The sequence below is a fragment of the Cricetulus griseus genome, chromosome X, assembly GCF_003668045.3.
Source record: "Cricetulus griseus strain 17A/GY chromosome X, alternate assembly CriGri-PICRH-1.0, whole genome shotgun sequence".
Taxonomy (NCBI): domain Eukaryota; kingdom Metazoa; phylum Chordata; class Mammalia; order Rodentia; family Cricetidae; genus Cricetulus; species Cricetulus griseus.
This window is the reverse complement of record NC_048604.1, coordinates 82,174,826-82,196,815: the sequence shown is the minus strand read 5'-3', so window position 1 is coordinate 82,196,815 and position 21,990 is coordinate 82,174,826. Positions and strand designations below refer to the sequence as shown.

At 39.4% G+C, this 21,990-nt stretch overlaps 1 protein-coding gene and 1 pseudogene across 1 annotated transcript; both read left to right on the top strand.

Annotated features, from left to right (window-relative positions):
- The first annotated feature begins 289 nt into the window (after window positions 1–289).
- Nr0b1 (nuclear receptor subfamily 0 group B member 1) lies at window positions 290–4,072 on the top strand. Its single transcript, XM_027432809.2, has 2 exons — window positions 290–1,469; window positions 3,828–4,072. Exons 1-2 carry the CDS (start codon window positions 290–292, stop codon window positions 4,070–4,072), a joined length of 1,425 nt encoding a protein of 474 aa, XP_027288610.1.
- Window positions 4,073–21,281: 17,209 nt separating this feature from the next.
- LOC100754613 lies at window positions 21,282–21,765 on the top strand (annotated as a pseudogene).
- Window positions 21,766–21,990: the final 225 nt, after the last annotated feature.

Below are 21,990 nucleotides of genomic sequence, written 5' to 3'. Positions count from 1 at the left end.
TTCGCTACTCTCCTCTTTCCCAGGTAGGGGAAGGAGGGATAAAATGAGGAAGGAAGAGAGGGTCCACGATCTCCAGCGCTGAGAAGTTCCCCTTGGATTTCCAGTTTCTAAGGATTCTTTGCCCCTTTGAACTTCCGAGGTCATGAGCGCGCACATTCAAGCGCAATGGCGCGTCCCCCTCTGCGCCCTTGTCCTGGCGGAGGAGGCGGACGCGCTTGCGTGCGCGCTCAGTATAAATAAGTCCCAGGCGGCAGCCACTGGGCAGAACGGGCTGTAGGAGCCTCGGGCCATGGCGGGTGAGGACCACCCGTTGCAGGGCAGCATCCTCTACAATTTACTGATGAGCGCGAAGCAGAAGCACGCGGCTGCTCCAGTAGAGCCCAAGGTGCGCTTGGGGGTTCAGTGCTGGGGTTGTGCCTGCGGTGCTCAGTCCATCGGGGACGAGGAGGGACTGCCCGGAGGGCAAACCTCGTCCCTCCTGTACCGCTGCTGCCTTTGCGGGGAGAACCACCCGCGCCAGGGCAGCATCCTCTACTCTATGCTCACTAGCGCCAAGCAGTCAGGCTCAGGGACCCAGGCGTCCAGGGCGCGATTCGGAGCCCCGTGCTGGGGCTGTGCCTGCGGCAGCCCCGAACCCCTGGTGAGTAGAGAGGGGACACCGGCCAGGCGGGCAGCCTCGCTCCTGTACCGCTGTTGCTTCTGCGGAGAAGAGCACCCGAAGCAGGGCAGCATCTTGTACAGCTTGCTCACTAGCGCCAAGCAGACGCACGTGTCTCCGGAAGCGTCCGAGGCACGTCGCGGAGGCGAATGGTGGCAGCTGTCTTACTGTACGGAGAGTATGGATGACCCAGAGGGGCTGCAGAGCGCACAGGCCATGGCGTTCTTGTACCGCAGCTACGTGTGCGGTGAAGAGCAGCCCCAGCAGAGCAGCTTAGCCTGTGGCACACCCGGGAGCTCAGATCAACTGCCCCGGGCTCCGGAAGAGCAGCCTAGGGCCCTCTGGTGGGACGCCTCTTCTGGAGTGCAGCGTCCGTTGACTCTCAAGAATCCACAGGTGGTGTGCGAGGCAGCATCGGCTGGCCTGCTGAAGACACTGCGCTTTGTCAAGTACTTGCCCTGTTTCCAGATACTGCCCCTGGATCAGCAGCTGGTGCTGGTGCGGAGCTGTTGGGCGCCCCTACTCATGCTTGAGCTGGCCCAGGATCACCTGCACATCGAAATGATGGAGATCTCCGAACCTAGCGTACTGCAGAAGACGCTCACCACCAGGCAGCAGGAGACCCAGGGTGCTGAGCCCGCAGATCCCCTGGCCAAAGAGCAGCCACAGATGGTGTCCACTGCGGAGGCTGGACACCTGCCCTCGGCCGCCGCGATCCAAGCCATAAAGAGCTTCTTTCTCAAGTGCTGGAGTCTGAACATCGATACCAAGGAATATGCCTATCTGAAGGGGGCCGTGCTCTTTAACCCAGGTAAGCATGGCAGCCTTTTCCATTACCTCTCTAGGTCACAAAAGCAACACCCCTACACACAGGCACTTAGGAGTTTTCAGTGGCTGTAGGTGTGTTGGAGCCCACGTGAAGCCTCGTGACAGACTCTGCAAAGCTAATGATGAACACATCCCAAAGTGGGTGAGTTTCTGCCAGAAACTCGGTACTGGATGGGGTGGGTGAGGAGAAAGCCTTTTACTTGGAGCTCTACTTTTATTATCTTCGTGGGACATGGCTCTCTCTTCCTTGTTTAGCCGTCTCTGAGGTCCAAGAGCATAACTTAAAAACAAAGTTTTTGCTCTTTTCACACAAGTTCTTCTTAAGTTACTGTTTTCCAAATTTCCCTTTAAGAAGAGCTTGTGTTGGGTGCAGGGTGATTTGTCTTCCCAAGCTCCTCCCCTCTGAAGGTAATAGTTCAGCCCAGTCCAGATTCTGCAAGTCTGCAAATACAAGTGGCTCAGGTGATTCTTGAGGCCATCTGACAGTTTTCTCATTCTTTCGGCCAATTGTTATTCCTGCACTATTGAGATTCAAAGTGGAGACCAAGGTCTCAGCTTTCAGAAGTCGCTATTTCCAGTAGTTTCCCAATTGCCTTGACCCTGTTTCACATCCTTTGCCTCCCTTAACACACACACACACACACACACACACACACACACACACACACACACACACGTGTACACACACCTCATTCCCTCCCTCTTTCTCTCTCCGTCCCTCTCCCTCCCTCTCCTCCACCCTCTCTATCTCCTCCCTCATTCTTCCCATTCTTCCTCTATTTTTTTAGTTCTCTCTCAATGGGAATTTATCTTGCCAAAGTGTGTTTTTAAATAGTAATGCAACCACATTTGTGCACAATGTAACATCTGTAAAATGTGTGGCCTCTCTTTCCTGATTACCTTTCTGCATCCCCTTGTCTTTATGTTTATATATAACAAAGATACACAACGTTTATATTGGATATAGATATACAAATGGGTTTTAACATAAGGAGATAAGTAAAGGATAAGGAGATATGTAAACTGTGGAGTCCATCTGCCTTTTTTTCTGTCTTTACATTGAAGAGAAGTTTTGTGGGGGTGGAGAGGTAAAAGTAGGGGGGGAGTGGGACAGGAAGATGTGAGGAGTTGGAAAGGAGGACCAAACAAAACAGTGTGAATGAGATAGCCATAAGTAAACCTCTTAGTTTGTATCATAAAAAAGAATTTTTATTGCAAAGAAAAAAATAGTTACTTTAAGGAGAGGGCCAGGGACTGTGTTGTGAAATGTAATGGGTGCCTTCACAAAATGAAGCTTTGGCAAACCACAAGTCTGTGTAGACCTAGAGAAACTTTCTCAGTGGGATCAAACCTTTGGTATCAGGATAGAAATAGAATGCAGGATGTTACTACATGGGCTGTTGTAATCTGAATTATAATCTAGATAAGAAATGTTTCCATATTGTGTTGCTTTTTATGATTTATTATTTGCCTATAATAGGAATGTTTCTTTTCTATCAAGATTATTATTTTTAAAGCATGATGCCTTTAAAATAATCATGTGTTGAATTTTGTAGAAAAAGGAAGGAAAGTTATATCATCATTTAAACCAAATCTGTTTTGAAGTTGCTTTTGAATCATGTTACACTCTGTGATGTTTTTGTTTATCGTTAACCTTTTAATATCACTAAAATGCTTTTTGAAAAAAACAAAAGACTTCTGTCAGTATTATCTTTGGAACATTCATTAGACTCTGATTTTTAAAACCTTTTTCCAATTTGGAAATCATGGTTAGTGAGTAAAATATTAATCCTTAGCATTTAACTCATTATGACCTCTAGAGTAATATCAGCTTGAAGTCCAATAATGTGAAAAACAGACGAGTTACAGTTTATGGCTGTGAAGTTTACAATCTAATGACTAGACTGTCAGTATAACTGTTGGAAAGAACAGCAATTATTTTTTATTCTGGCAAAACTTCTTATCATTATCAACTGGTATTGATATTCTCATAAGTATATAAGTTTCTTTATCATTTCACAGAACATGAACTGGAGTTGTGATACATTCAATTCTATTCTAAGTGTGCTTTTGTTGGCTCACCGCCAGTGTTTTCCAAATGTGTGTGCACAAACCTACTGAATAATCAATAGAAATGAGTGCATGTTCTTTCATTCTGAAAAGTGTTGCTTCTGAAAACTTAGGACTGATTTTAGTATGTTACTCTTGCCCCCAGAAAACCCTCTTAACCAAGAAGCTTGAGCACTTTTGAATTGGAAAAGGACAAAAACTTAATGTGGTCTAAGAACATAAAGATGTTTGTGGTGAGCTGTTTAAAATAAAGATATTTTTCTACTTCCAGACCTGCCCGGCCTGCAGTGTGTGAAATACATCCAGGGCCTTCAGTGGAGAACTCAACAGATCCTCACTGAGCACATCAGGGTGATGCAGAGAGAGTACCAGATCAGATCCGCTGAACTGAATAGTGCCCTTTTCCTGCTGAGATTCATCAATACTGATGTCGTCACTGAACTCTTTTTCAGACCTATCATTGGTGCAGTCAGCATGGATGATATGATGCTGGAAATGCTCTGTGCAAAGTTGTGAAGGAATGTGGGCTACTCAAGTGCATTTTACCGTAGAAGAAGGAGAAAATGTTAGGTATAGGCAGAAGAGTGTTAAATATTGTGAAAACAAACACCCTTGTATTTTTACATGCATAGTATATTTGTATTCAATTTAAGAAATACTTTAGTTACAGACAATGTAAAAACTTTCCTGCTTCAAACTGGTTCCTTGTAAAGGAAAGCATTTGCTAACAAATAACATACCTCTATATACCTTTAAGATCTGGGTACTATGCTAACAAGCCGATTTCACAAATGTAACTTCTCTTTCCACTGACCCTGCCAAATAAAATTTATAATAGTAAGTTTTAATAAAGTTTAAGGTATTAACCATTAAGTTGACTAGAAAGAGTTTCCTTGGGGTATACATCTTCAATTGTTTTTAACCTAGCTAAGATAAATGAAGGTATGTTTATAAGTAACTTCATGAGATTTAATGTTAAAGTATGTCAGTGCTAATGAAAAGTTATTTTGTCTAGATTCATTTATACATCCAGTAACTGTATAAAAATTGTCTTTGTGCCTACCTGAAACCCAAAAGGCAATTTGTGTTCTGAAAAGTGAAAAAAAATGTTTTCATAATTTGAATTTGAAATTTTTATGTGCACAACTATGGACTTGAATTAAATTTCCATAGCAAACCCAAATTCTGTCAGGGGGCATCATTGTTTCAGAAAGTTAAACATGACCATAAAACCCTAATTATATACAACTTTTAGGTACACTGTTTAGGTAACTGTGAAATTACATAATCCTGATGTGTAATTATGACTGCAGCCCCTTTAAATACAACCTATAGAAGTTTTTCTCTCTTGTGGTGAGATAAAACTGAAAGTATATAGTCCTATTCACTTAGAAGAAACACATTGCCTATTAGTCATCAGCTAACCTAGTCCAATATAATAATTCATTTCTAGGGGTATTTTTTAAAATTTGAGATAGGGTCCCACTGATTATGTAGCCCAGATTGGTCTCCAATTCACAGAATTATTCCTGTTTATACTACCAAGATTATAGGGATTATAAGTATATGCCCCTGTGTCTACCCCAAGAGGAGTCTTAAATATCTTTATGTGAAGATCTCATTGGCAGTCTGCTGAATCTTATTGGCAACTTGTCAGAGTCAGGCCCACAGAGCAATGTAGCAAATGAAATACTTAAGATTTCAAAGGAAATGAATCATCTTCAAGAACAATATTAACATTTCAATATAAAATTATTTTACATGTGGTATAATACATGTTTGTTATCAACATGTTAAAAAAGAAACTGCTAGCTGCTATACTATCTGACTTAGTTTAAAAGCAACGTTCAGTGTAATTGTAATTTTATCACATCTATATTTCTAATGTAATAAGAAAAGTGTAGCCCAGCACATAGTTATATTCTGGGCCCAGAAGTAGTAAACGATTACAGTAAGGCTATATAGCTTGGTCATAAGGAGAAGGGAACATAGGCAGAATGTGGAATAATTCACAAGAAGGCCTCCTTTTGCCCAGGAAGTGTCATAGGGTATATTCTTCCCACAGCAATGAAAACTCATAAGTATATCTGAAACATCTCATTATTTCTTCCCTGAGAAACCTGTTAATATTCAGAAAGGGAGTTATTTTTATTTTTTATTGTGGCTAGTTATATAGGCTTCATCTAACTAGAACACAGCAAAATTCCAAACATATAGAAGAAAAGTGATCGATGTGAATCACTCTGCAAAATCATTTAGATACCAAGTCACTCTTATGAGTTGGAAAAGAGTGAGAATGTTTCCTAAATCAGTGTTCTCAGTTGTCAGCTACTTTTACACAGGCCCATGAACAGCAATTACGTTAACTGCAGTCACTGTTTTTTGTGTATTCTACCCCTTTGACCCAGTCAGAATGACTTTAAGCAGTGGAACTACACAGTGGTATGAGATCAACCTGTAACATTGATCCCACACCCTTTAAGAGGCTCAGACTTAGCAGCTGAAGTAGATCTCATAAATTTAAATGTAAAGTTCTAAGGTGACCAATGGCCTCTTTCCTTGTTTCTTTATGAATCATTTTTTTTCACCTGATCCCTGTCATCTGTGGTCAGTAAGTTGGAGTTGACCTGGGCATCTTCCAAGGCTGAGGGAATGACATGATGATTAGGGACCACATGGAAAATGTACAGTCCCCAAGAGTTCATATAGATTACAGCTTGCAAAGACAGCATGGTAAGTTTCCTTCTGGCAGACAAAAAGAGTAGTCAACAAAGCCTGCCACATCAAGTTGAGATAGGGTTTCTCTGTAGCTTTGAAACCTGTCCTGGAACTCACTCTGGAGACCAGGCTGGCCTCGAACTCACAGCGAGCCACTTGCCTCTGACTCCCAATGCTGGGATTCAAGGTGTGTGCCACCACCACCTGGCAGTAAGTGGAATTTTTAAAGGCAGAATGTTCATATATGAGTAGTGAGTAGACAGTGGCTATAAGAAGTTACTTATTTTTGCCTTTGTCCTTTTCAAAGACTGCTAAAAGTTGATGAAGGTATTGAATACTTAGATCTTTCTCCGTAAAGCATATGAACTTCCTGAGTTCAAAAACTTCCACATGATGTGGATTTGGTGGCAATCAGATACATGAAATCATCAAGCGTGAGGTATTCCAGTAGACTCGGCTCTGTGCTCTTCCAAGGTATAACTCGTCACCACTTAATACCTAGATGTTGAATACTAGATATTAAAGGATAACACTGCCATGATGTAATAATAATAATAATAATAATAATAATAATAATAATAATAATAACAATAATAATAATAATTTTTCTGTGTGGCTTTCTTTAATTGAAATGGACTTCTAACTTGTGCAAAATTATAAGAATATGCCATTTTATACCAAACATTCAGATGCAATATCAGAAATAGAAAGCTGTGAATGAAAATAGTGGGTCCATTTGCCATTTACAGGGTTTAGTCACAGTGATAAAGCCAAGCTGCAATGGAAAGCAGGGCTGGGGAGCCCTAGCGGCAGAAAGGCCGAGTAACTACCTAGAGTATGTTTTCTATAACCTTTCTTTCCTTGTGCACAGAGAAAGGGAAACACAAAAAGAATAAAGCCATCATCCAGATTGTAGGCGCTTCCTCTTCCCCACACTTTATGGGGAGTTAATACTTTATGTACTAAATCATTTACATACTAAATGATGAGAGCCAATTCTCTGGGGCATAGATCTATTTTTTTTTTTTTTGCTAATTTCATAAGTAAACTGTCCCTCTGGCCACAGGCAATAATTCTGCTGCTGTCCCACACAACTACTCCCATCCCTTGTCAGTCCTCAAGTGGCACAGAAGCTGCTTTTAAAGAAACAGGGTCATTCTGTGAAATGCCATTGCTGTGTGGTTATCCCCACAGTTTCCTTCACATCGGGATGCTTTTTCAGCATTCCACATGGGTTCGCACTCAGATCTAAGATTTATTACAGAGATGTGACAATATGTTGCAGACTCCTATCAGGGAAAGAGAGGCAGAATGCACAAGAGTTCATGTGCCCATTTGAGAACATACAGAACAAACTCTTCCCTTGGCAATAAAAATGCCTCAATCTGTAAGTGATGAATTTGTCTAGTGAAGTCATTAGAGATTCTGAATTTAGAGGTGTTTACTGAGGCTGACCACAGTGGTGTTCACTATCTATCATGCATCGAAGTTCCAGATAGATAGAAAACAAGCCGGCATTCAGTCCAAATCACCTGTGTGTAGTCTAGATACAGTGAATAACTTTTGTGAGTAGGAAAGGAGAAGACAATACTCAAATTAGATGTTTCCAGAAGATCATGCATACTTAGACCTGGTATGGTATTCTCTGCCAGGACTGCTGTGTTATATTACCTGAATTTATAATTGAAGGATAGAAACCATTGTTCAACTGAAGGATAGCTAAATAAATGTGATTTTTCCCACTTCATTTTATTCAATCCCTGACTTCTATTTACCATCTTCTTAGTGAGGAAGTACACTATTATTGATTTAGAACCTATGAAATTCAATAGAATTTTTTCTCAGTATGATAGTTCATAAATCAAATTACATTGGGACATTGAAGAATTCTAACCATATTCACTCCACCACCCTTTGGACTTCCACCTTATCTTATTGTATTGTGTTTTGTACTGTCTGGCTGTTACATAGGCTAGGGGAAGCAAAAAAAAGAAAAAAAACTTCATTACAGCTATATGTGGGTCAAAGATTCAGTATTTATCAAAACAACGTTAATTAAAGCACATTAGTAACTGGATGTTACAACAAGATTTGCTTGCAAATTCCTTCTGAGGCACAGAGAAAATAAGATTCTAAGTGAGGGTTGAAGTCAGGATGAGGGAGCTATGAAGTTTACATGCTTTTAATTGAAAATAGATTTTTCTCTCATACAGCACATCCCAACCACACTTTCCCCTCCTCCATTCCTCTCATCCTCCACCACCTCTCCTCTGCACCATGGATGCATTCTCCTTCCATTTCCTCTACACAGGAGATATGTGACATGAAAAAGAGTGGACAGGTTAAAGAAATGTCTCATCAGTGAAGAGCATTTGCTGTTCTTCCAGAGTATCAGAGTTCAGTGCCCACATCAGGTGGTTCTTTTTTTTTTTTCCAGACAGGGTTTCTCTGTGTGGCTTTGGAGCCTGTCCCGGCACTCACTCTGTAAACCAGGCTGGCCTCAACTCACAGAGATGCGACTGCCTCTGCCTACCGAGTGCTGGGACTAAAGGCGTGCACCACCACTGCCCGGCCCACATCTGGTTCTTAAACCCATTTGTAACTCCAGATCCAGGACATTCTATTCCTTTACCTCCTTGGGCACCTGTCCCCACACAAGCACATACCACATACAACCTCACACACTTATACATATTTTTTTAAATAATACTTTTTTATCTTAAAAAGCAGAATGAAAGCTACTAGACTAGAGGGAGAAAGAGAACCAGCAGCAGCAGGGGCTGGAGAAAGCATGGGAGTGGGGAAGTGGAGGCAAAGAGGATAACCAATGGGAAAGAAGCATGTGTGTAAAAATGCCATAAAATAAAACCATAAGGGGTTCCAGGAGTGGCTGGGGGGCTAAGAGCACTTACTGCTCTTATAGAGGACCCTGGCTTGACTCCCAGAAATCATATGAAGCATCTCACAACTGCCTGTAACTCCAGTTCTATGTCATTTGATGCCCTCTGGCCCTGAAAGCACCTGTATATGTGTGATAGACATAAACATATGAAGGCACACACATAAATACAAAAAAAATTAATCTGGGCAAGGTGGCTCATTTCTTTAATCGCAGAACTTGTGAAATAGAGGCAGAAGGATGTCTGTGATTTCAATGCCAGTCTGGTCTACAGACAAAGTTCTGGGACAGCCAAGACTACACAGAGAAACAATGTCTCAAAAAAAAAAACAAAAACAACCACAACCAACCAAATAAATAAATAGGTCTTTAAAACAGAAAAGAAAAATATTTCAAGTGAAAAAGCTAATATTAATTAAGCTGTATATTGTTTTGAGTGCTATTTATAGAGTAAACCTCTCAATGATTTCAGTATGTTTTACAAGTTAAATATGCTCTTCCTGGGTGTAGAAATTCAGATGTCATGACAAGGTATTTTTCTAAGACTCCTTCAACAGCATGAAGTTTGGCTAGAATTTTAAAGTAAGTTTAAATGATACAAGCTTCTGTGTTCCTTGCAAACCACACTGTTGTCCAGTTGAGCTACATAAGCTAAATGAGAATAAGCACATCTGTGATGTTTTATGGGATAATATGACACACATTTAAAATTTTAAATTCCTAAGCAAACATGATGTTGCTTTGAATAGCTACAGTGAACACAGCTTCTAAATAATGGCGATAAATCATTTTTCTGAGATTCAGTATTAGCACACAGGTTTAAGTGAAGAAGCTTAAAAAAGCATAAAATATAATATGCATATAATTGTGTTTTGTTTTTACCAATCATCTTAATTTAAAAATGGAGTTGCATAAAATAAATGATACCCAGTTTGAAACTAACACGTGAGTTCTAGAAAACATATTTTATTGTGTTGACTCAATTATTTTGTTGCCTTCAGGTTTAGCCTTTGACCTTTACTACTTTAGTAACAAGCCTTGTTTACCTAAGTACTCTGAAACCATTCCATGCTTCAGTTCATAAAAGTAATTAATGCTATGATTTAGACGCTTAGAAACACACATGGACTATTTAATAGCGTTGATGCAATTACAATGTTTTAAGTAGCTTTTTCTTTTCTTACCTCCATAAAATAATTGTAATACAATCTGATGCAAATTAGAAACAAAGGAATTGCCAAAATGGAAACTGCATGCCAGTTCAAATTAAGCATAGCATACACCATATCCTGTATTTTGTTTTTACCAATACAAAACAAAAATACTTGCTTTCAATTAGCCCAAAACTCACTCAGACACATATCTTGTTAAATACTATGAGTCTATTTATTTGGGAGTCTTTCTGGAAGCAACATTTAAACAGTGGATAAATCCCTCACATTCTATTGGACTGATTTAATCTGTGTTCCCACAATTAACATGAGAATGGAAATTTTACTGGTTGCACAATACAAAGAAACAAAGTAGTAAACAAAACCAGATGAAATGAAATTCTCATTTGTAGATAGCTGAATTATGCAGCTTTATACATTTAACTAGAATTATGGTATCTCTGTAATAGTCACAATCAATCTGGTTCCTTGTGCAGACTGTGGATAGATTATCTACAAATTAAATCATTTTCGGAAGTGGCATCATGTTTTTTTTTTTCTACCTCATCTTTGTAACTACCACTACTTATTATTTTATAAATCTCTATGCTACTCATTTGAGTAATCTAGACTTCTTTTATCATATCAGTTGTTTTAAATAGAGGGTAAGTTATAAAAATATTGATAATTATGTCAAATGTTTAGACACTGTATTATCACTGTGACAAAAACACCCGAGAGAGCAATTAGAGGGGGAGAAGAGTTATTTTGGTTCATGGGTTGAGCACATAAAGTGTAGGAAAGCATGGCTGAGCAGCACCATTTCTAAATGTGCAAGTGTGTATGGAACCTCATCACATGGCTGATGCACAAAAAGCAGATTGAAACCAGGGCTAGGGATGACCTTCCAAGGCCCATCCCCAACCAGGGTCCCACATCCTAAAGGCTCCATAGCCTTCAAATTAGTGAAACAGGCTGCGAATTGGATGGTAAAACAGAAGCCTGTGGAGAACATTTCCCATGCAACCAATAATGCATTCAGAAGTTAGATTCATCATCGCTGTGAAGATGCCGGTTAGGAATTTCTCCTTTTTGTGTGTGATTTCCTTGTGACATGAGGAGTACAATTGCCACAATGCTGGTTGCAATGAAATGTCTTAAGGAAGCAATGCAGAATCAAAACATCATGAACAGTCTGGCCCCTTTTCTTTTTATTTATTTATTTTTTATATGTATGGGTGTTTTGCCTTCATGTCTGTGTACCATGTGCATGCAATGCACTCTGCGGCCAGAAGAGGGAGACAGATCCTCTGTAACTGGAGTTACAGGTGGCTGTTAGCTGCCATTTGGATGCTAGGAACATAACCAAAGTCCACTACAAGAGCAATGATTGCTCTCAACTGGTGAGCCATCTCTCCAGCCCACGATCAAGCAGCACAGGAACCTGCGTCAGCTCTCCATAGTTAGACTATCAAGCCATATGTTACCTACTTACTGACCTATCAGCTGTGGCCTGTGTTCTCTGGCAATTGCCTCTGCCCATCGAGACTCCCTGAGCAAGAACACTCTTTCAAGAGATGTCAGTCTTGATAAAATAAGCTGTTCATTTACTGTTACATTTTCTATTCTCCTTAGCCTAGATACTAGCACAATCTCTTTTAGTACCTGCTATCCCTATACACTTTTGAGTCTTCTTTTGCCCTTTTGGTGCTTGTTAGTCATTTTAGCTCAATCTTCTCTCTTCAAAATACTGGTGGTGGGACTAGAGGGATAGCACATAGGTGAAGAGTGCTAACTGACCTTGCAGAGGACATAAGTTCATTTCCCAGCACCCAGCTTATGCATATGTAACTACAGATCAGACGCCTTCTTCTGGCCTCCAGCGTTACCTTACCCATGCACATGCTTGCATAAATGAAAACAAAACAGATCTTTTTAAAAAGACACTGGTGCTGTTTCTTTTCCTCAGAAGACACTGAGTAACTAAGATATAAAAGATTTTATTCTATATAATATGCATCAGAATTTCTTGTTGACAAAGCTGACACAGTGTAATAGGAAATACAAAGCAAAACATGATCAGTTTATAGCCAGCTCTATTTTTATTTATGAAAATTAAGGTCAGTCCCACTTTAAGAGACACTACTGAAGTAGTGAAGTATGGTGATGTAAGCATGTAATCCCTGCACTTGGGAGATAGAAGTAAGAGGGTCAGGAGTTCAATACCAGCCTTTGCTAATCTACTATCAGTTAGCTTTAATGAATAGTAAAAGCAATGAGAAATTCTTTACAAGAAGGAGACTAAAAGCCAGAGCCATAGATTTTTCTTTTCAGTATGAGATGTGTAAGGTTATGTTGAGTGGTAATTTGGGCAAGACAAACAGACAGAAAAGAGCCCATGAGAAGGCACAAAAATCTCAGAGACCCACTCTTTAGCACACCGAGGAGTCCCATAAAAACACTAAATCAGAATACTCATACAGTGACTCAATGTACCATTAACATAGAAGCTCCTTTCCACAGAAGATAAAGACAAATACAGAGAGTGATCAAACTTTGGAGCAAAAAGCCCTAAATAGTATGTAATAGTATCAAATCCCTCCCATGGGGAACCTTGAGGAAGCATATAAGAGCCAGAAGATTTGGAGAACAAGAAGAAAACAAGGCGGCCCTCTAAATCAACATGATCAAAGCTCATAAGAACTCAGAGAGACAGAAGCACAATGCACAGGGACTCCATGGATCTGCACCAGGTTCCTTGTGTATACATTATGGCTTCTAGTTAAATGATATTTTTATTTATCCTTTTTAAATTTCATCTTTTGTACAATATATTTTGATAATATCCATCAGCCACTTCCTTTCTCTAACATTTCCTAATGTTCCCTGCCCATCTGTCTCTCCCAACTTCACCTCTGTTCTAAGTGTTATTAATAAACCCCTAAGGGCAATTAGCACTGGCCATGGGTGCCTGGATGTGGGGATATCCACTGGAGAATGAGATTTTCAATTTTTCCAATTTTTTTCTGTAGCCAGGAAAAACATAAGTTTAAAGGGTGAATAATTCTGGAAAAATGTAAACCGAGATATGATTCTTTGGAAAATATTTGGATACTTGTCTCATGCTAGTATTGTTTGGCTAGTATATATTATTCGTCAACAGAGGACTGCCAATTCAGTGAATGACAAAGTGGTGAATTATTGGTCCTAGACCATTTTGATCATATATTCTGACAATGATGTCAGATGGGCATCTTTATCGTTTTCTTCATAGAAGATGTTTACCATTTATTCTGGATCACTCCTTAGTACACACAAGTACACACACACACACACACACACACACACACACACACACACACCATCGTCATCGTCATCATCACAAAACATGAAATTTTCAAAGAATAAAAATGGTAAAGTTTTTTGTATTTTTTTATTGTATCAATCCAAATGTTATGGTTTAAAGCCTCCATATTAACTATCAGCAGATGAGTACAGTATCATCTATCATCGTGTGTGTGTGTGTGTGTGTGTGTGTGTGTGTGTGTGTGTGTGTGTGTGTTATAGGGTGGGAAGGAGAGAGGGAGAGAGGGAGGGAGGGAGAGAGAGAGAGAGAGAGAGAGAGAGCATGAGAGCATTAACCAGGCATATTTGGAGTCAAATCTGATGTTGCAAAATCCTTCAAGAGGCTTTTCAACACTTAGTATCTCACTCTCTCAAAAATACAAATGTGCAAAAGCATAAATAAGAGTTGCTTCTCTCCTCTATGAAACATGAATTACCCCTCCCCCAATATTTGTTTGCAGATATATTCTTTTTTGTCTACGGACTTGAAATATAAATCAGAATCTTTTGAATCATTTACTAGGGACTATGGAACAGCAAATAATTAATGTCTCTTTTCTTTCCCTGAAAATTTATAAGTTACCAATTAAAGTGATCGGAATGAATTCTGTTTTGCTTATAACAATCAGCATGAAAAAAATAAGTAACTTTTCTCTAACAAAATAACAAATTCATTGAAGATTAAATCAGGACATATGGAGATTATCTCAGTGATAGTTGATTAGCTTGTGGGAATCCCTTGGATCCATCCTCAGTACCGAGAAATAAAGGAAGGAAGAAAGAAAGAATAAGAATAAGAATAAGAATAAGAATAAGAATAAGAATAAGAATAAGAGAGAAAAGAATCACCAGACAATGGTGGTGCACACCTTTGATCCCACAAAATTCCAAGACTCAGGAAGCAGAGGCAGGCGAGATCTCTGAGTTCAAGGCCAGTGTGGTCTACCCAGTGAGTTCCAGGACAGTCAGGGCTGTGTAACAGCCAAAAACAAAACAAAAACCTGAGTAACACCCAAACAAAAGCAAAAATAGAAAAAAACCTCATTCAACATTAATATCTCAGAATAAATCTAACTAAGGAGGAAAACGGTCTTGTCATCAAAAAGTATAAAGCACTAAAATAATTTATTGAAGACATTAAAAGACAGAACGAGCTGCATATGGAAAGACTTATGTACATGAATTGACTGAATTAATATAGGGAAAATGGCTATGTTACTGAAAGCAATCTGCACAAGATCCAGTGCTACACCCATCAAGATTCCCATGAAAATGCCATAAGAAAATCCTGCTACTATGTAAGCAAGTTAAAAATATAAATTTTAAAAGTAAGCAGATTAGGCCGGGCATTGGTGGCACACGCCTTTAATCCCAGCACTCGGGAGGCAGAGGCAGGCGGATCTCTGTGAGTTTGAGGCCAGCCTGGTCTCCAGAGCGAGTGCCAGAATAGGCTCCAAAGCTACACAGAGAAACACTGTCTCGAAAACAAAGCCAAAAATGTAAGCAGATTAAAACATAATTACATCACTTTCCTCTTTCCCTTTCTACCCTCCAGCTCATGTCAAACCCCTTCCCTCTCAATTTGAAAGTATATCAAAAAGAAAACAAACTACGCAGGGTCAGTGGGAAGGGTTAGGCCTAAGTTTTTCATGGGCCCATCATACTAGTTAAGTCAAGTAGACAATGAATATGCCAAACCTAAAATGGCCTTTACCACCATGTTAATACTGGTAAGTTGCAAATCACTACCAACACAGACAATTTGTCTCAGGAAAAGTTGTTGAATGTCTGGAATTTCATAAAACCAATAAAGCTCCAAATCAAGAAACATGAAAAGTAAATAAAAATAGGCAAAAAATGTTTTGAAAATTACATTTACAAAAAGTCCCATAATATACTTCATACATTTGGTCTTGGAAATACTTCTAAAATTAATAGAGAAGCACAGGAAAGCCCAAGTAACCCAATAATTCCTAAGTAAAAAGAGCAACGCTGGGGGTGTCCTGCCAGATTTTAAGTTATAGTATACCAAAGCCAGGATGGTACTGGGCTCTCGGCAGACACATGGACCAATTAAATACAACAGAGCACCCAGGATTAAACCAATGCCCTCTGATTCAATGGGAATGTTCCAAAAATACATTAGAAGAAAAACAGCCTTTTAAACAAGTGGTGCTGGGAAAATGGGATATCTAAATGAGTGAAAAGAAACCCCTATCTCTCACTATCCCTCACCAAGATCAAGGCAAAACGGATCAAAGATTTTAATGTATGACCTAAGACTTAGAACCTGTTCAAATCAAATACTTGAAGATAAAGGCATGGGAAAAGACTTTCTGAATAGCATACTGACAACTCAGACTATAAGAAAAAATAGTAAATCATATTGTTTGAAATTTAAAAGGCTTCTGCACAGGTCAAGAAACAATTATTAGAGTTCCAGACAGCCTACAATGCATCTCACAAGTGATGAATAGAGTATATAAGGGACAAAAACAAACAGACAATAATCAATAACAACACCACAAAAAGCCCCACCAAAAGAGCAAATAATCTAACAGTAAACAGGCAGTGGTAATGAGCAGTCATGTCTCAAGAGAAAAATACAAATGGTGAAATGTTCAATAACTTTAGCTATCAGAGAAATGCAAATCAAAACTACATTTAAACCTCATTGTGTCTGGCAAATGCCTGTAATCCCAGTACTTGAAAGGTTGAAGTAAGAGAGTTGTGAGTTTGAAACTAGCCTAGGTAATAAAGTAATAATAAAATTCAAAAAGCTAAACAAAATAAAACCAGAAAGAAAGAAGGAAGGAAGGAAGGGGGAAGTCAAGCTATGCTGAAATTTCATATACTAAATAAAAGGAAATAACAAATGCTGGTGATGATCTAAGGGAAAGGGAATCATTTCATAGTTTTGACAGTAATGCAAATTAGTCTAGACACCATGGAAAACAGCATAGAGATAGAAAACAACCAAAATTAAATCTACCTACCATGTAATTTAGCTACATCAATCCTCTGTTATATACCTTAAAAATCAAAATAAGCATATAATAGATACATAAGTGTGAATATGGGCTAACTGATAGCTAAGTGGATAAAGTGCTTGCTATATATGCCAGTAGACCAGAGTTTGGATCCTCAGGACCCATGAAAAAAAGCCTGACATGGCAACACTCATCTATAATCCCAGAGGGGAGACAGAGAAAGAAGGATCCTGGAGGCTTGTTGGCAACCAGTCTAAGCAAAATGGCAACCTCCAGGTACTATGAGAAACCTGTCTCAAAAATACAGTCAAGATTGATAGAGGATATTTAAATTCAATCCCTGGCCTTCACTTGTACACATACATGTAAATATCACACACACACACACACACACACACACACACACACACACACACACACACACGCACACATATCTATGCTTATCAACACAGCACTTATAATAGCCAAATTATGCAATCACCCTAAGCACCCATCAATGAATGAATGATAGAAGAAAATATGATACACCTATAAAGCAGAATATTACGTATTTTCTACACAGTAGAGTATTATTCAGCCAGAAATAATAAAACCATGTACTTTTCAAGAAAATGGCTGAAGATGAGTATCATCACATTAAGGGAAATAAGCCAGACTTAGAAAGACAGGTATCACACAAAACTCTCCTACATGGACTCTAAGGGAAAAGGGGCCTCACAAAGGTACAAGGGAATTTATTAGAAAAGCAGAAGGAGATCAGAAGTTGGGGGTGGCAATAGTTACCCTAATGGAGTGAATAGAACTCACAAAAGTTCTATTCATATTTTAAAATATCACAAACAAACTAATTATACTATATAATTTTATACACATTAATAATATTTTCTCATTTTGGTGTATTGAAACCAGTTTAGTACAAACTAGTGAATATTTCTGGTAGTTGTATGATTAGTCACAATTTAGATCATCTTTTTAAAAAAATCTAACACTTTTTAAAAGAATTTTATGATTTGTTTGTATGTCCTGCTTTTCCTTAAATTTAATCAAGTAGTTTAAATCCTGTCTACTGTGAAGGTCATTTTAAACAGTATTTTCTCTAAGAAATTGTTTCATATGTCAAAAGAAGATAATTTTCACTTCTCTACCATTCTCCCTATACTTTGCTTTTAAAGTTTTACAACTCAAAGAATATTCTAAGGGTAAATTAAATCATGTTCTTCTGTTTGGGTGTTTGTTTTTTTACTAATGTAACAGGAAGATATCAAAATGTTTTATTGCCATTAATGAAAGGGAGAAAGGAGGTTAACTGGGATTATACTTTCTCAAGATAAGTGTAATTTGTCTTTTAGATTACTTTGAGAATGAAGCCAAAACTAACTTTTTGTTACAAAATCATGAAACTGGAAAACCTCAGAGATTTACATGCAAACTTATCTGCCTTCATGCTATGTTTAGGGCAGCTGAATAAAGGATTGGATGCTTCCCTCCTCTGTGGAGTTTGGATGAAAGTGTAAAATAAGGAGCCATGTCCATCTTGCTGTTGTGTTCTCCTTGTCTGTATAGTGGCAGCTCTCCAAGTCTCCCATGGAAATCTCTTCCCAAGGCTTCACAGAGCACAGTGAGCAGGCAGCAGCTGTAAGTAGTCAGGCAGGGGAATCCTTGTTTTCCTTGACAAGGAAAACAGCCTCTCTGGCTCCAGGGCTGTAATCTCTGCTATGTGTCAAATTTCTCCTGGTGTCTTTCTTCAAGTCTGAGAATACACCTTGGCAATATGCACACAGTGACTTTCATTCTAATACTAGAAACCTAGAGCCAATTCCCCCAGCAACAAGAGACTGTGAAAAGGAAGATTGCCATACCTAATAATAAGGTCCAGGTAATTGAAATCTTGTCCACATTAAAATTTTCCTTCATCCCTGGTATTTTGGCAAACCTATTTCCCAAAAAATTGAATATTTGGTTGATATGCTTCCTTGTAAACTATTTAAAGATACTTTGGGCAATGCCAATTCAACTGGAGCTGCCTTAACTGTATTTTCCTTTGGCTTATAATTCCATTGAATGGTTTGCCTTAGCTAAAGATAGCCATCCTGTTAGTTAACTGAATGGGCATAGTCAATAGAGCTGGCATTATGCAAATCTGCTAACAAGCTTTGAGTCCTGAAAGTTGTATCGTAGTGTCTCCATTACTGACTTTTTCACAAAGGAAAGTTCACAGTTATATAACATGTGTTGGATAACACATTCAGTAAAAGATTAAATTTACACAAAATCAGACCTAAGTGTTCTGTATTCTACCCTTTACCACATAACCTACATAAAATACAATGATAATTTCATTTGTAGAATTTGAAGTCCATTAAGACTCAGTAAATTGGGGGTTGTAGAGACAGCTCCGAGGTTAAGAGCACTGGCTGCTCTTCCACAAGTTCTGAGTTCAATTCCCAGCAGCCACTATAACCACCTACAATGAGATCTGGTGCTCTCTTCTGTCATGCTGACATACAATGCCAGCAGAACACTGTATAAGTAATAAATAAATAAATCTTTAAAATAACACTCAGTAAATTGTAGTAGATAATGGAATTATATTCAGAGAGCATGAGCTCCACTCCTCCTGTAACTTCTTACTTGAGTGACCCTGCAATAGTATTCTCAACTCTCTGTGACTCAGTATCCCCATTTGCAAAATAATGGAATCTACATTATAGAGATGGTGTAAGCATTAAGCTTTCAAAAGCCTGGAAAGTTTTGGGCACAGAGGACAAAACTTGGTTATTCTGCCAATCCAAACATGTTAGTTGTTAGTATTCGAATGTAGCTACAGGTAATATTCCTTTGACAATTTTGATTAAGATAAAGCTTCTGAGGCATGAGATTTTAGCTGCATAATAGTGTTTTCTTGATACCTCTCATTGATCAGTTTAGTGTTAATTACACTAAACTGCTCTAGATGCTCAATATTAACACTGGCAGGTATAGAATAACAAGCAATGAAAGGTAGTTTTACAGTTCATAAATAATGTCTAGCTGGGGTTGAGCTTTAAATGAGAAAGTCCCAGCTAAATGGCAAAGGCTAACTGACTTAACCACCAAAAAGCCCTTCACTGTGGAACTGATTTGGTGTTTTCCTCACTGATGTACCTTTTCATTACAGACCCAGAAATGTAAACTCCTTGGTACATTTTCCAATGATGTGCCCATGCCTAGCAAAACAATTCACAACTTAATGGCTTCTACCAAGAACCAGAATGTATTATTTCTCAGTTTCTCTGTTCCAGGAATCAAGAAATTCAGCTGGATGGCTACAGGAGCAAGAATATTTCTCTCTCTTCATGTAGTCTCAGGCCTTCATGCAGCCCTCTCGAACCTTACTATGTTATGGTAATCTAACTTCTTTTGTGGTGCTTAGCACTCCAAGGATGAATGTCTCAGAAGAAAGAGGCTTTTGTCAAGGCTGTGACCACTACTTCATGAGGAAAAGAAGTCATGGAATGTGTGCTGATACTTTAAACAACCAGTTTTCCACTAACCTGTTTATAACTAAGCTCGAGGAAGTATCAAATAAAATTAGAAATTTAATTTGCAATGAGAAATGAACTTGCCAATCATGCCATAAACAAAGGCTACTTTGATATACATATTTTCACCCAGTAGATGCAGTATACCAGATACCAAAATACCATAATGGCAGTGGTTAGGTCAATGAGACTGTAAAACTAAAAATGTTGGGAATGTTTAATGTCACCAGTGTTGTGGACTAGAATATTTGTGTAACTGTGTGAAGACGTGTTGCATTTGTTTGTGTTGCAGAATAATTATTTACCTATGTAAAGATGTGTTGCATTTGGTTATGCTGCATTTGTTTTACTACGTAAAAACAAGTTGCTGTTTCGCCTTGCTGGCCTAAGGCACCTGACTCAACTATTAAAAAGCTGAACTGCCAATAGCGAGCAGAAGAGGAATAGGCAGAGCTGGGGGGCAGAAAGAACAGGGGAATCAGTCAGCCAGCCAGGGTTCAGCCATACAGACACAGAAGAAGTAGGGCAGTAGGATGAACAGTATATGGATGAGGTAAATGAGCCTCGGGGCTGCACATGGATGAATAGAAATGGGTTAAGTTAAAAAAAAAGAGCTAGTTAAAAACAAGTCTAAGCTAAGGAAGAGCATTCATATTTAACAATAGGTCTCTGTGTCATGACTTGGAGGCTGGTTAAGCTTGCTACACACAAGAAATGTGTATCCTAATTTCTGTGGAGAGTGGGTAACTGGGGTTTCTGTTTTCCCAGTAATGATGTGCTGATGGTGTTCACATTGGTTTATTTTTCTTTCTTTACCAGTAATATCTGTTGCTAATAGCATTTCCTCCAAATTGAACGTTTAACAAATTATGCAAGTAGCATATCTGCCCTGTTTCGATCACCTGAGAAGTGGCATGTCTTTCTGAATGTTATCCTTAGATGACAACCATACTTTTGCAGCAGTTATGAATATCAGTCTCAAATTGAGTTAAGAAATAATCCTGGAGTTTTTGCAGCATCGGAGCGGCCACACGAGGCAGACCACAACACTGCCTGGGCTGCAGAGCTGGGAGCATGAGCCTAGTGCAGTCGCCCAGCGCCATGTAGGTGAACACCTATAAGCTGTGGCTCCAGGTCATGATCAACCAGTTCGGGCTGGCCACGGGCTATGCGGCCAACCAGGCATAGCAGCTGCTGAGGCAGCGCAGTAGCAGTTTGAGAGTGCCCTGGGCATATTCTTCCAAGAAAGCAACATTCCCAGCAGCCACCACCACCCACAGATAATGTGTACTACCAGCAACACCCCTGCCACACCACCCAACTTCCCTAATGTATTAGCCATGTTCTCCAAGCTTCCAGCCTGTGAGGGCCTACAGAATAGCAACAGACCCATGACAGCTGTGGCCTGCTACCCTGCTGCAAACTTCAGCCCCTTCTGGGCTGCATCCCCATGCTGGATCCCACAGGCTTGCCCCAACTCCTTCCGTCATCTCCATTGTTCACAGCCCACGTGGCCCCCTGGAGCATAATCGTGTGTGGGGGTGCCCACTAGAAAGCCATGGCAGCAATGGATGGCCAGAGATGAGACTGGATGGCACTGGGCTGGAGTAGGGGCAGTCTAGGTTTGTGGGGACAGAAAGTAGGGCTGGGGAGAGGGGAAACACAAGAGGGGGGGTCTTGAAGATCACACTGGAAGATTTTAAGAGAGAATTTTTGTGGGTGGGGTGACAGTAAACATTCTGAACCACTTGGACTCTTCAGGAGTTTCTCTTTGGGAAAGTTTTTCTTCTTTTTAATATATAACTATGAT

Coding starts and splice junctions, on each gene's coding strand:
- Nr0b1 (XM_027432809.2), top strand. CDS start 290: ATGGCGGGTGAGGACCACCCGTTGCAGGGCAGCATCCTCTACAATTTA. Junction 1,470..3,827: donor GGCCGTGCTCTTTAACCCAG/GTAAGCATGGCA, acceptor TTCTACTTCCAG/ACCTGCCCGGCCTGCAGTGT.